This window comes from Coffea arabica, chromosome 8e, assembly GCF_036785885.1.
Source record: "Coffea arabica cultivar ET-39 chromosome 8e, Coffea Arabica ET-39 HiFi, whole genome shotgun sequence".
NCBI lineage: Eukaryota > Viridiplantae > Streptophyta > Magnoliopsida > Gentianales > Rubiaceae > Coffea > Coffea arabica.
In genome coordinates, this window is record NC_092324.1 from 43,992,049 (window position 1) to 44,007,144 (window position 15,096).

General features: G+C 35.7%; 2 protein-coding genes across 3 annotated transcripts; both read right to left on the reverse strand.

The window, feature by feature from the left end:
* On the reverse strand, positions 1–2,684 carry LOC113704832 (probable LRR receptor-like serine/threonine-protein kinase At3g47570). Of its 2 annotated transcripts, none has more exons than XM_027226705.2 (3): positions 1,175–2,684; positions 481–893; positions 1–262 (listed from the first exon to the last, which is right to left on the reverse strand). In XM_027226705.2, exons 1-2 carry the CDS (start codon positions 2,484–2,486, stop codon positions 490–492), a joined length of 1,716 nt encoding a protein of 571 aa, XP_027082506.2. In that variant the 5' UTR covers positions 2,487–2,684; the 3' UTR covers positions 1–262; positions 481–489. The 2 variants fall into 2 exon arrangements, with proteins under 2 accessions (XP_027082506.2, XP_071916825.1); XM_072060724.1 differs by lacking the exon at positions 1–262 and having other exon boundaries at positions 553–701; positions 790–893.
* Positions 2,593–3,896, reverse strand: LOC113704833 (uncharacterized). The gene is made up of 2 exons (XM_072061111.1): positions 2,713–3,896; positions 2,593–2,656 (listed from the first exon to the last, which is right to left on the reverse strand). The coding sequence occupies exons 1-2, from the start codon at positions 3,894–3,896 to the stop codon at positions 2,593–2,595; spliced, it is 1,248 nt and encodes a 415-aa protein (XP_071917212.1).
* Positions 3,897–15,096: the final 11,200 nt, after the last annotated feature.

Genomic DNA, 15,096 nt, shown 5'->3' on the forward strand with positions numbered 1-15,096 from the left:
TTCAAAGAAAGTGGGAGCAAACTATGCATTGTAAGTATAATGTGTTGCATACTATCCAAGCATAATATGGAAGCATTAAGATGTTCAAGCAGAATTGAACCAATTGACAGCCTCCCAGAACATCTAATTTTATAAAGAAAGACTACAGGAATATGTTTGAATCATCCATTTATTTTTATTTTCAAATAAAAAGCCAAAGGTGTCTTCTTCATTAGCTCACCCCATTAACAACTTCAGCTTGGAAATTCAGACCTGTAAGCAGCTGCAAATCAAGAATTCATGCATTAGTATGAGAAGCCATCTTTTTCCATGCTTGTAAGCACAACACATAGCTTTTGCCTTTTTTTTTGGTTTGGACTGGAATAGATTTTGACTGGTAGAACGAGTTAGCTTGCATGCCTAGGTCAAGAATAAAATTCTTTACCTAAGATAGAAAAAATGGACTTCAACTTGTGGGCTGTATTAAATTATCGAGTATACCTGTGGCTATTAAGCTTCAAAATTTTCTTGATGCACCCTGACACCAAGGACAACATCCTTAATGAGATGTAATTTTCTGACAACTTCATTCATATGCATCCTATCATTTGGTAATCTTGCAGAGCACTTGAGTCCAATTTTCAATAGGGAAATAATGCAATCAATCTCTCTTCCACCATTAATGGTCTCCCCTCCAGGAGTCATATTTCTGTTTTCATCTCCTTCAAGAAGAAGCAACGGGTCTACGATCTCAGAAACTTGTTCATGCAAAGCCCCATTAACATAATTATGTAGATCAAGTTCACTCACGAATATATCATCTGTTGGCCTCCTTCCTGTAATCATCTCTAACAAAAGAATGCCGTAGCTGTAGACATCCCCTTGAGTTGATGCCGCAAGACCCATTCCATACTCTGAGATTTTGTTTCTAGACATGTTATTATTGGGTGGCAAAAGAAAAACTATAAAAAAAACTAAGTGATTAAAATTAATCAAATGTTAGATTGGGGCATAGTGGACCTTCTTTTATAACAAAATGACTTAATTAAAATTAGTTACTATGCATCAGTGATTAGAGATCTCATATTAATTATAATAAAAAAAAATTAAAAAGTATTAAATGTCCCAAAAGTTCTATATTTCTGGGCACAATTAAGTAACATCTTGACCATAAAAAGTTGTAATTTGTAATTACCTGGAGCTGCATAACCGATCGATCCTTTTATGGCAATAGTACTGCTGGTTCCTTGCTCGGAAGAAGTGTTGATGGGTTTTGGGAGAAGCCTTACCAATCCAAAATCACCCACATGAGCAACAAGATCATTGTCAAGAAGAATGTTACTTGGTTTTAGATCACAGTGAACAATCTCAGCTTCGCAGTGGTCGTGAAGATATTGCAATGCTGAAGCCACATCAATTCCAATATTTAGCTTTTGAAGAAGATTAAGACTTCTTGAGCTTGTTGCCTGATCAGTTGTCTCTGAAGGATGCAGCCACAGGTCCAGATTTCCATTTTCCATGAACTCATAGATTAGAGCTTTGAATTCATCACCCTTGGAATCAATACTGGAGCAATAACTCACGATAGAAACGAGGTTTCTATGGCGAATATTTCTCAATGCTTTGCACTCGGCCTTAAAACTTTTCGAAGCTCCGTTCTTTTGAAGATCAAGAACTTTAACTGCTACAAGCTTGTTGCCATGTTTTTCTAGCCTTCCTTTGTAGACAGATCCAAAATTTCCTGAACCAATTAAGTTTTCTGGAGAAAATCCAGAAGTTGCATGAAGAAGTTCATGGTAAGAAAGCCGTAAGAGCTCATCGATTCTTGGGGGCATGCTAGAGAATCCTGCCGCCATGCTTCTTTCTCCTTTATGATATACCAAGAAATATAACAACAATGCACCGAGAACCAGAAGCGTTGCTGGTAAAACAATGGACAACAATATGATAACCTTCAGCTTCCCTCTGTTTTTCCCCTTAATCACTGGGCAAGGTGGGAACTCCAATTCTGGAATGCCTCCACAGAGTTTGTTGTTGCCAATCAATGATATTTGACTCGCATTGCTGAAAACTCCTGTGTTTGGTATCTCGCCCTCAATGTCGTTGTAGGAAAGATTTAAGTAGCTCAAAAACTGAAGCTTCTCAAGGTCTCTGGGTATTGGACCAGTCAAGTTATTACTTGAAAGGTCTAATTTCTGGATGCTCTTCCATGAAGCCAAATTTGGTGGAATTGTTCCTTGGAAAAAATTGGATTGCATAAAAAGAATCTCCAGATTTGTACAATCAGCAAGTGATATGGGTATACCTCCAGTAAGTTGGTTGTGGGAAACATATAAATCCACCAAATGTATAAGCTTTCCAACTTCAGGAGGCAGAGAGCCACTAAACGAATTTTCACTTAAGTACAAATGCATCAGTGATGAGTGAGTCTGCAAAAAATGTGGTGATATAATTCCAGTGAAGTTGTTTTGAGATAATTGCAGAAATTGCAAATTTTGACAGTTCATAAGAACATTGTCAAATATATTGCCCCCTTCAAACTGGTTGATTGATATGTCCAGAAGGTATAGAGTGGTGGCGTTACATAGGGTAGAGACTATCTGTCCTGACAACTCATTTTGGTATAGACTTAGAAATTGCAAATTTTGTAATTTGCCAAAATCTCTTGGAATGACCCCTGAAAAAGAGTTTGATTCAAGGCCAAGGAGATATAGGTTGACAAAATTTCCAAACCCTTCAGGAATAGTTCCTGACAGTTGATTTCCCCCCAAGTACAATGCTGCGAGTTGATTTGAGAGATTGGCCATAACTCTAGGTATATTACCTCCAAATTTATTGTAACCCAAGGAAAAAATTCTGAGACCACTGCAGTTGGTCAATGATGCAATAAAATCTAAGTCTCCAGTTGAATTACCGCCGAAGAGGTTTGTGTCAAGATTTAGTTTTTGAAGATTTGTCAGATCTCCTAAATTAGTTGGAATTTGGCCTGCGAACTTATTATTGGGAAGATCAAGTATCTCAAGACCAGAAGCATTGGTGATTGAAGTTGGCAAGCTTCCATAGAAGTTGTTCCCCCCGACATACAACGCTTGTAGATTTGGTAGGGTGAGACCTATGTTGGTTGGGAGACTGCCATGAAAGGAATTGCCGCCCACTGCAATGGCAGTAATGGCTGAACTATTAAAGATGGAGGCAGGGATTATACCAGATAGTTTATTTTCTGTTGCTGCCAAAAAAGATAACCTTCTTAAGAGCCCCATTTCCATGGGCAAATTTCCCTCCAGATTGTTAAAGGCAAGACTGAGTGAAGTCAGCGATGATAAGTTCCCAATGGAAGAGGGAATCTCTCCCGTCAAATTGTTGTTGTTAAAACCTATTCGCTTAAGCTTCTTCAAATTGCTCAGCTGATCAATCGGAATTTTTCCTTCTAGATTGTTCCCCGTTAGGCTAATATATATCAACTCTAAGCAGTAGCTCAAGTTTACTGGGATTTTTCCACTGATTGCGTTATGTGACAGGTTCAAGACTCTTAGCCTGAAGAGGCGACCGAATTCTTGGGGAATCCCGCCATGGAATTGACTCTCCCCAAGTTGGATGGACCTCATGAAGCTTAGATTTCCGACCTGAGGAGATATGGTTCCAGAAAACTGCTTCTGCCTTAGAGTCAAGGCAATGACCCTCTGATGTCGAGTACTACACGTGACTCCTTCCCACCGGCAATGGTGCTGTGAATGGTTCCATGAATTCAGCGCTCCAAACGGGTCGTCATGTATCTGATTCTTGAACTCAAGCAGAGCCAGGCGATCGGTCTCATTTTGAAATTGTTTAGAAGCTGAAACATGGCTTACTGAAAAGTTCATGGCAACTGAGAGTAGGAGAAAAATGTTTGCTAATGTCGATGAGCGAAGTCCCCACATGGTCTTTGTTGGGATTGGCTACAAACTGATGATAGAATGATAAAAGTTTCTGCGGAATGGGAACAATAATGTTTGAGCTGTTATAGAATCTTGTGTATAGCCCACACAATTGGAACTAATTTTCTTGGTATATTTCTGCGGAAAATGAGCTAAACCTCGTTGTCAGAACTTAATACAGATATGGTCAGTAAGCTTCCACCAACTTGCAATTTACGCATATCGACCATGACTAATACTTTTCAAAGCTGGGATTAATGTGATCATCTACCATAGATGATGATTAACAGGAAGCCTTCATTTGTGTGGATTACCAATTAACACAAATCACAAGAATCTTGATGTGCTAGAATCTGTCTGTTGGCTTTAGTGAGTTCTGTTTAATCTGTTCCCAATTTTTCCCTTTTTATATGTTGTTTTAATGCCATTTTCTCAAAAATTTTTAATTTTTTTTAAAAAAGAAGGGTTTGTTTTTTAAGTTATAATTTTTAGTTTTTTCTTTTTTTTAAATGTTGACTTAATGTAATACGTGCATATCTGGTGTCTGCTAGATTTAGAAAAAAAAAAATTAAAGTAATGTTCCAATGCTATCCCTAAAATCTATATCAGATTGTCATCCTGAAGCTAATTTGCTTCATTTTAGAATGTGTGATAGACAAGAAAAAGTTTTTTTTTTTTTTTAAAAAAAAGAAACATGAGAGATGAAACAATTTGGTGGTCCCAAGATTTTTAATGAAACAGAAAATTACTTGGTGAAGACTATCATTTAAGCCACACATGGTCCGCAGCTGCTGGATCATCTTTCTTCCTCATGCACAAATTCTTTCTCATTAAACAATTAGAAATTCATTGAATATTCATTATGATCGTGATTAGTGCAATTATTCATTGTGTACTGTTGATGAATCATTTTCAGGTACAGAAGATCCTTAGCCACGGGAACTTCTATTCTCTTATTAACGACAAAGTGCTCATGAGTTAAAAGTTACTCAGCTGTTCAGAGTAGATAAATTCATCGCGTTCTGGTCAATATTTTTGTGGTTAACCATTTTGCATCTCTATTTATGTTTTTTTTTTGTTCATTTTTTAATTTTTCCTCTTAATTGAACAATAAAGTCCATGAAACCAGTTAAAACTTAGAATTAATAACAAAGTTCTTTTCTTTTTCTTTTTCTTTTTTTTTTTGTTCATCAATAAAGAAAGGGTCAGTTTGTAGTCAAAATCCTACTGTTTTAAATCTTGAAACATGCATTAATGATCCACTAAATCATAACCTCATTCTCATTTAGCAAACAACTCCGCACTCTGCAGTAAACTCAAAGCAGAAATTTTTCCAAGTAACGTATCACTGCTAGACAGGTTTTTTTTTTCAGAATTTTGATGTATTTTGTTTTCCCCGATGATGATGGTAATAACCCTGCAATGAAGCCAAACATAGTAGTATTTGGTCACAAGTTCTTCACATGTTTGTGTTGTGGAGCAGCTGTAAATCACAAGATAATTTTTAAATCGCGTTATCCCAGAAGAAAATTTAGTACTGCTTTTACAGCAGGTAAAACAGATAGAAAAGGAACGCTCCAATTCATGTATTAGCTGTCAGTTACCATACCGCAAGAGAATTCTGGTTTGTAAAGGTTGCAAATGATCAAAACATTTATGTATTTTGTGCCTAAAAAATCATAACACATTGAACAGCACTACCCAACAACAATAATTGGTGAAGACTATCATATATGGTTGACTAAGGCTGCCTGGTAACACATGGCCCGCAGCTGCACAAATTCTTTCTCATAACAATTAGAAATTCATGGAATATTCATTATGATCGTGATTAGTGCAATTATTCATTGTGCACTGTTGATGAATCATTTTCAGGTACAGAAGATCCTAAGCCACTGGAACTTCTATTCTCCTATTAACGACAAAGTGATCATGAGTTAAAAGCTACTCAGCTGTTTAGATTAGATAAATTCATCATATTTCATGCTCTCAAGTCGATATTTTTGTAGTTGACCATTTTGCATCCATATAATTTCCAGAATCCGTTAACTGACTACTTTTCGACTAGAATCATAGAAAAAAGTGATTAATTGAGGATTCCTTCGAGACCACACTTAGTACTTGCACTTGGTGTGCAACTTGATTTCTGGTTAACGTTCCTCATTTGATTGCTAGATGCTAGATCAGGACCATGGTTTTCAAGCAATATGGTCTGTTGGGAAAATGAGAGAAATATTTTTTGAATAATTATTGTTGACTAACATCCAAGATTGTCGATCATATAATAAAGGGTTAATCACAAAAACTTCCCTCAACGTTTAACCACTTTTGCACTTCACGTTCTAACATTATTTGTTTCTCATTTTATGAGTAAATTGTTAGTCAACTCTAACATTGCGTACCGAAAATGTCAAAAAGATATTGATACCCTTGAGAGTTAATTGCAGTAAATCCCCTTAAGGTATAGTTATTTTGAACTTCACCCTGTAATATCATCTTTCTGTTAATTTGTCGACTTGTCCCTAAAATCATTAGTCAATTCTAATATTTTGTACCACTCAAAACAAATAATGTCTAAAAAAAAGTTACTCAAAAAATAGTCTCCACTTCACTCAAAAAATTGTTAGAAAGGATCAAATTGTTGCTGTTGACTTACTTTTTAAGTCTATAATTTTAAGCTTGTATTTTAGTACATTGCATGTCTTTTCTACAAGGATTAGAAGACTTGAGTCTGTTGGTGTAAATACCACGAAGATGAACAAAGAAAGAAAAGGTTTCAAATAGAAACAAACTAATGGATAATTCACCCACCTTCTTCATTTTAGGAATTTTCACGTTTGTTTGTATTTATCGTTTAAAAATGTCGTGATTTGAAGTGACTTCTTTGTAGGTGGACTCTATTTTGACAGAGTTGATATTTTTATTATTTCATTTTACTTTATTTTTTTGTTCCTTGCGTACCCTAAGCATTATTTCAACAAGGCACTGGATTTTGTTGAAATAAATTACACTCCAACAAATACTTTGGGATGACATTATTGTCCGTTTTACTTTGTTTTGGTCTTTCGCCTTTCTTTCTACTTCAGTTAAGAATCTCAATGTGTATGTATGGGAGAAGTGACAAAGAAATTTCTCTATCAACAATTTTTGAACATACAGAAAATATTCAATTAGAGTGACTCTCTTAGACTTTTCTCAAAGTTTTTCTAACCCCTCATTTACTTCGTCAATATTAACCAATCCGAATACTCTCACAATTTGTTATTCTTTCATGTCTATGACAGTGAGTCTGCTAAATGACTTGTCCACTTCACTCAACGACTTGTTAGGAAGGACCAAACAATTCCTATTGACCTGAAAAGTAACTTGGCAAGCTAATGAACAAATTTTCGCAAGTTTCTTACATGAGAAGTGATAATCACCTGTTATCTTATCATTGGTCTTTCGCCTCGCCCCTGTAGTATAAGAAATTGTTTTCTATATAAAAGATACGTTAAAAAAATAGGAATTTCTATATAAAAGTCACAATAAAGATTAGGGTGTGAATATTTTTCTTTAGAAAAGATATTACTATAAAAAGTTTTAATTTGATGTTTAAAAGTTAAGGACATAAGTGTCTAACACATTGAGGATAATAGTTTAGACTTGTTAACACTCTAAATTATCTAACACTCATGATATATTTAGAGGGAAAATCCTATACTAAACGACAACGACTTAACCAACAGAAATAAATTAATAGATTGTTCATTTCCTTGATTTTAGAAAATTTTGTATTTGTACCTATTACTTAAGAATGCCGTAATTTAGAATCGTTTTTTGTAGGTAGACCCTATTTAGAGAGAGTTGGTACTTTTGTTATTTCATTTTATTTAATTTTGTTGTTCCTTGCATGCCATGAGCATGACTTGAACAAGGCACTGGATTTTATTGAAATAAATTACAGTCTGACAAATACTTTGGGATGACATTGTCCGTTTTGCTTTGTTTTGGTCCTTTGCCTCCCTTTCTACTTCAGTTAAGAATCTCAGTGTGTTTGGATTGAGATAATTTAAAACAAAATAATTTACTTCACAAATTTCAATCATCTTTTTATCTTTTCAATCACTTTTTTATTTCACATATATCATATCATAAAAAATGTTACAGTAATTATCTCAAATAAATCATCCAAATAAACTCTTATCCAAACAAACTGTGTGTTTGGGAGAAGCAGCGAAGAAATTTCTCTACCAACAATTTTTGAGCATACGGAGATTTTTCAATTTTCTACCAACAATTTTTGAGCATACGGAGATTTTTCAAATTTCTACCAACAATTTTTGAGCACACGGAGATTATTCAATTTGTAGACCCTCAACGCCTAAAAAAAGTTAAAACTCTTGAAACTAGAGACACTTTCTTAGACTTTTCTCAAAGTATTTCTAGCGTCTCATTTAGGTCGTCAATATTTCTAAATACTCTCCCAATTTCTATATTCGTGGACCACAATTTATTATTCTTTCATGTCTACAACAGTCAGTCTACTAAGTGACTTGTCCACTTCATCCAACCACTTGGTAGGAAGGACCAAACAGTTGCTGTTGACTTACTTTCTAAGTCTATAATTTTAAACTTGCATTTTAGTACCCTGCATCATGTCTACTCTGCAAGGACCAGAAGACTTTAGTCTCCTCCTATAAATACTAGGGAGATGGACAAAGATAGAAAAGGTTTCAAATCATAAATTACAGTTCTGAAAAAAAAATCATAAATTACAGTATCCACTTTTCTTTAAGCTATACTTGTTCACTATTAATATCTATTGCAAATGATAAATATATTTTGAGATAAGATAAAGTTTGTTTATCTATAATATACACTAATATAACGGACTGATTAGAACAACAGAGCGTAGTTTTAAAATGTGAAGAATGATTTTCTGCAGTAAATCAATCCTTTATGTGATCTTGCACAGTTAGAATTGTTATGATTCAAGAATTGTATCTTATAGTCATTGATCAAAAAAAATTTCAAAGTTTTGTTCCATGTGAATAGGTATTTACATAAGAAGCGCAAGTGATCAGAATCATTGTCTAAAGTTGAGGCATCATTTGGTGGTAAAATTTTAATGAATTTTAACCGTTAACAAGGATCTGACCGTAAGTCCAAACTTCAAAGCCACATCAAATCAAAAGAAACTTCTCAATTCTCAAAAGTGAGTTCGGTCCTGGGATCTGGCTCGAAGCAAATCATATCCGGCGTCAAATTTAGTAAGGAAAATTTTCCTTGCTTCTCAGAACAGGATCCGACCCCGAGATCTGATTTGAAGCAAATGCCAGATCTTTGAGTAGATCTAATTTTCTTGCTATCTCATTCATAGGCACCCGAATTGGGCTAAAAAGAGATGGTTTGCTGTGAGTTTACAGAGGAACTCTGTTTCTTTGTCTTCCATGGATAATCTATGGAGAGATTAACAGGCATTGATGCATACATACAGCTTCGGGAAACGTCCGTCCAAAAACGACCGCCGGAGCGGAGTTGAGATCGGTTAATATATAGTTGAAGAATTATGAGAGGGAGAGTTGGATGCTGGGATTTTTGTACTAGCAAAGATGAGTTAAGCTGAGGGTGCAGGAAAGCAAGAACGAAGGGGAGCAAGAAGGGTTAATTTCATTTTGCGCCCTTTAAACTTCAATTTTAAAAATGAAACACTCTACTCCCTAAATTATAAATTTCGTCTCACTTCAATGCAATTCTTAGACGGAACGCGAAAGAAAACTGATACTACTAGAATAATAATTATCACATTCCGTTCACTTATGAGCGTAACTGAAATGAAACAAAATTATTTGAGGACAAAAATGTAAATTCATGAGACCCAAAAAAACAAAAAAAAAATCCTCTCAATCCAAGGACGATTCTTTTGTTGTACCTTCGTCTACTCATTCTTGTTCGTCTTAATTTAATGGTCCCTTCTCCTTGTTCGACTCCTCACCAGCCCCCCCCCAATAATCTAACTCTCTCACCGTTCCAACTCAATTTTTAATCTCCAAAAATTTGGCAAAAATTTCTAATTTGTTGAAATCCAAGCCGCAAGCAGTGTCTTGCCCGTCAATATAGGCCTAAACTCGAAGATAAGGCATTTTAAATTTCAGCAGTGTCTAGAATAGTGATTTCTGGACAAGTTTCTTAACATCCAACTAGCAGAGATGAAAAGTTGCGGTCACTAAGGTTCAAGGGTACTGAAGATTTCAAATAACAACCACGAAACCAATCTAAAGATGCTAGAATTTTCAAACCTAGGTTATCCATAAAATTGGTTAAACCAAAAAAAATTAGTCGAGGAATTCTAAAAGTCAGATGCAGTTACGAAAAATTGATTTTTTTTGTCATATCACACCCCATTGTCATCAATTTTGACATTGACCGCAAATGACTCTTGTTCTTCAACATTATCACCATCGTGTTGTTTTGGTTGAGAATAATACTTTTAGCTGGGATTTTTCTTTTTTTTTCGATAAAGGGGTTTAAATATGTGGTGATTAAAGGATTGTCTACGGTTTGACCATGGTTTTGTGGGTTTCCAGAATATTTAGACTTTCTGCTGTACATTGAAAGTGGAAATTTGAAGCAGAGGTGCCGCTAGATTTGAAGGTAGGGTTGTATTAATTGTGGGTAATGTTGAGTGTGAGATCGAAGCATTTTTGGGAGCATGGATGGCCTTTAATTTCCTTTGGATACGTTTTGCAGCGGATGATTATGTGGATATTGGTTTTCAATGATGGAGAGATACGAATATTATTGATTTTGGTGTTAGACTCGGCTAAGCTATCAATTGTATGTTGTTGGCGATGGTGGTACCTTCTGTCAGGTAGTAGAAAAGGAAATAAGAAGAAATGCAAGAACAAAAGAAGAAAAAGAAAATAATGTTTGATTTTTAAGAGGTTTTAAGGGTTTCTGAATTGACATTTATGTCCCAATACATCTGGTTAATTTTAGTTAAAATGATAAGTTAACCGAATATGGGAATTATTCTGTTAATTTTGAGCATTCCGGGAAGAATTGTATTTAAGTTGGACGGAATTTATAGTTTAGAGAGCAAAGCGTAGTTTAAGTTGGAGTAAAGAGTGCATAGTGGAATTAACACAAGTAAGAGCTTAAATAGCAATGTGATTTCAAACAAACTGAAAATAGGATTGTTTAATGAACAAATCATTGTTACTATATAGGTTAGAAGGTTTTACATACTTGCAAAGTTTGATATTTTAATTCAAACTGACAAGCTAAAAACGGGATTGTTTAACGAACAAATCATTGTTGGTATATAGGCTAGCAGGTTTTAGATACTTGCAAAGTTTGATATTTAAATTCAAACTGAGATAAATGTGACATACATCTAAACTCGTAAATACATACATTAGCAGTTAATAGTGTAAAAAAGATTAATACTTAATGATATTATCAAAGCAAAAAAGTCCACCTTCATATAAGTTGGTATTTCACATTGCTTCATAAACTAATTTTGTCAAAACATTCCCTCGAAAAAAAAAAGGAAAGTTTTGTCAAAATATTGCAGTTTGCCCCCTATACACTTTTTTGATTTCCTTTTCTCCCCGCTAATGGAGTCTTTTTTTACCACGATGGTAGAATGTTCCCATTTCCCAATTGATACCTTACCCAATTGCAATTAGTGCTTCTCGCGAATTTTGACCCTAAGTTGGGCTGCCAGAGCCAGAGGACACGACTTGCACATGGATAAATTGTTCACTAAAAAATCCTTTTCCCTTCTGATTTTTTTTTCTTGGCAGTTCCTCCAATTATTTAACATTTTATCTTTTCTTTTCATTTCTCCTTCCCCTTCACTTCCTTCTTTGACTGTTCTTTCAACCCGACTAACATTTTACGTTCAAAATCATCAAGATATGGCATAAAAGTATGAACCCCACCATGGAAAGATCCACAGCTTTAAGAGGCAAGATGACTTAATTGAGCAATACATGGATCTGGTAATAAGGGAACATATGAATTTATTGTACAATTGATCAAAATTCATATAGTAGCAAAATCAAAATTCAAAGAAAGTGGGAGCAAGACTACGCATTGTAAGTATAATGTATTGCATACTATCCAAGCATAATATGGAAGCATTAAGATGTTCAAACAGAATTGAACCAATTGACTGCCTTCAAGAACATCTAATTCTTAGAAAGAAAGACTATAGGAATATGTTTGAATCATCCATTTATTTTTTTTCTCAAATAATAAGCCAAAGGTGTCTTCTTCATTATCTCACCCAATTAACAACTTCAGCTTGGAGATTCAGACCAGTAAGCAGCTGCAAATCAAGAATTCATGCATTAGTTTGAGAAGCCATCTTTTTCCATGCTTGTAAGCACAACACATAGCTTTTGCCTTTTTTTTTTTTGGTTTGGACTGAAATAGATTTTGACTGGTAGAACGAGTTTAGCTTGCAAGCCTAAGTCAAGAATAAAATTCTTTACGTAATATTAAAAAAATGGACTTCAACTTGTGGGCTGTATTAAATTCTTGAGTATACCTGTAGATATTAAGCTTCAAAATTTTCTTGAGGCACCCTGACACCAAGGAAAACATCCTGAATGAGATGTAATTTTCTGACAACTTCATTCATATGCATCCTACCATTTGGTAATCTTGCAGAGCACTTGAGTCCAATTTTCATCAATAGGGAAATAATGCACTCCATCTCTCTTCCACCATTAATGGTTTCCTCTCCAGGAGTCATATTTCTGTTTTCATCTCCTTCAAGAAGAAGCAACGGGTCCACGATCTCAGAAACTCGTTCATGCAAAGTCCCATTAACATAGTTATGCAGATCAAGATCACCCACGAATGTATCATCTGTTGGCCTCCTCCCTGTAATTATCTCTAGCAAAAGAATGCCGTAGCTGTAGACATCCCCTTGAGTTGATGCCGCAAGACCCATTCCATACTCTGAGATTTTGTTTCAAGACATGTTATTATTGGGTGGTAAAAGAAAAACTATAAAAAAAACTAAGTGATTAAAATTAATCAAATGTTAGATTGGGGCATAGTGGACCTTCTTTTATAACAAAATGACTTAATTAAAATTAGCTACTATGCATCGGTGATTAGAGATCTCATAGTAATTATAACAAAAAAAATTAAAAAAAAATTAAATGTCCCAAAAGTTCTATATTTCTGTGCACAATTAAGTAACATCTTGCCCATAAAAAGGTTGTAAATTATAGTTACCTGGAGCTGCATAACCGATAGATCCTTTTATGGCAATGGTACTGCTGGTTCTTTGCTCGGAAGAAGTGTTGATGGGTTTTGGGAGAAGCCTTGCCAATCCAAAATCACCCACATGAGCAATAAGATCATTGTCAAGAAGAATGTTACTTGGTTTTAGATCACAATGAACAATCTCAGCTTCGCAGTGGTCGTGAAGATATTGCAATGCTGAAGCCACATCAATTGCAATATTTAGCTTCTGAAGAAGATTAAGACTTCTTGAGCTTGTTGCCTGATCAGTTGTCTCTGAAGGATGCAGCCACAAGTCCAGATTTCCATTTTCCATGAACTCATAGATTAGAGCTTTGAATTCATCACCCTTGGAATCAATACTGGAGCAATAACTCACGATAGAAACGAGGTTTCTATGGCGAATATTTCTCAATGCTTTGCACTCGGCTTTAAAACTTTTGGAAGCCCCGTTCTTTTGAAGATCAAGAACTTTGACTGCTACAAGCTTGTTGCCCTGTTTTTCTAGCCTTCCTTTGTAGACAGATCCAAAATTTCCCGAACCAATTAAGTTCTCTGGAGAAAATCCAGAAGTTGCACGAAGAAGTTCATGGTAAGAAAGCCGTAAGAGCTCATCGATTCTTGCGGGCATGCTAGAGAATCCTGCCACCATTCTTCTTTCTCCTTTATGATATACCAAGAAATATAACAACAGTGCACCGAGAACCAGAAGCGTTGCTGGTAAAACAATGGACAGCGATATGAGAACCTTAAGCTTTCCTCTGTTTTTGCCCTTAATCAGTGGACAAGGTGGGAACTCCAATTCTGGAATGCCTCCACAGAGTTTGTTGCTGCCAATCAGTGATATTTGACTCGCATTGCTGAAAATTCCGGTGTTCGGTACCTCACCCTCGATGTCGTTATAGGAAAGGTTTAAGTACCTCAAAAATTGAAGCTTCTCCAGTTCTTTGGGTATTGGACCGGTCAAGTTATTACTTGAAAGGTCTACTTGCTGGATGCTCTTCAAAGAAGCCAAATTTGGTGGAATTGTTCCTTGGAAAAAATTGGCTTGCATGGAAAGATTCGCCAGATCTGAACACTCAGCAAGTGATATGGGTATATCTCCAGCAAGTTGGTTGTGGGAAACATTGAAATCCACCAAATGTATAAGCTTTCCAACTTCAGGAGGCAGAGAACCACTAAACGAATTTTCACCTAAGGACAAATGCATCAGTGATGAGTGCGTCTGCAGAAAATGTGGTGATATAATTCCAGTGAAGTTGTTTTGAGATATATCCAGCTATTGCAAATTTTGACAGTTTATAAGAACATTGTCAAATATATTGCCCCCTTCAAACTGGTTGATTGATAGGTCCAGCTCGTATAGACCGGTGGCGTTACATAGAGTAGAGACTATCTGTCCTGACAATTCATTTTGGTACAGACTCAAACCTTGCATGTTTTGTAATTTGCCAAAATCTCTTGGAATGACCCCTGAAAGATAGTTGAATTCAAGGCCAAGGAGATATAGGTTGACAAAGTTTCCAAACCCTTCTGGAATAGTTCCTGACAGTTGATTTCCCCCCAAGTACAATGCTGCGAGTTGATTTGAGAGATTGGCCATGACTCTAGGTATATTACCTCCAAATTTATTGTAACCCATGGAAAAATTGCTTAGATCACTGCAGTTGGTCAATGATGCAATAAAATCTAAGTCTCCAGTTGAATTACCGCCGAAGAGGTTTGTGTCAAGATTTAATCTTTGAAGATTTGTCAGATCTCCTAAATTAGTTGGAATTTGGCCTGCGAACTTATTATAGGGAAGATCAAGTATCTCAAGCCCAGAAGCATTAGCGATTGAAGATGGAAAGTTTCCCTAGAAGTTGTTGCCCCCGACATACAACACTTGTAGATTTGGTAGGGTGAGACCTATGTTGGTTGGGAGATTGCCATGAAAGGAATTGCCGCCCACTGAAAT

Coding starts and splice junctions, on each gene's coding strand:
- LOC113704833 (XM_072061111.1), bottom strand. CDS start 3,896: ATGTGGGGACTTCGCTCATCGACATTAGCAAACATTTTTCTCCTACTC. Junction 2,657..2,712: donor TCAGGAACTATTCCTGAAGG/GTTTGGAAATTT, acceptor ACTCTTTTTCAG/GGGTCATTCCAAGAGATTTT.
- LOC113704832 (XM_027226705.2), bottom strand. CDS start 2,486: ATGAACTGTCAAAATTTGCAATTTCTGCAATTATCTCAAAACAACTTC. Junction 894..1,174: donor GATCGGTTATGCAGCTCCAG/GTAATTACAAAT, acceptor ACAAAATCTCAG/AGTATGGAATGGGTCTTGCG.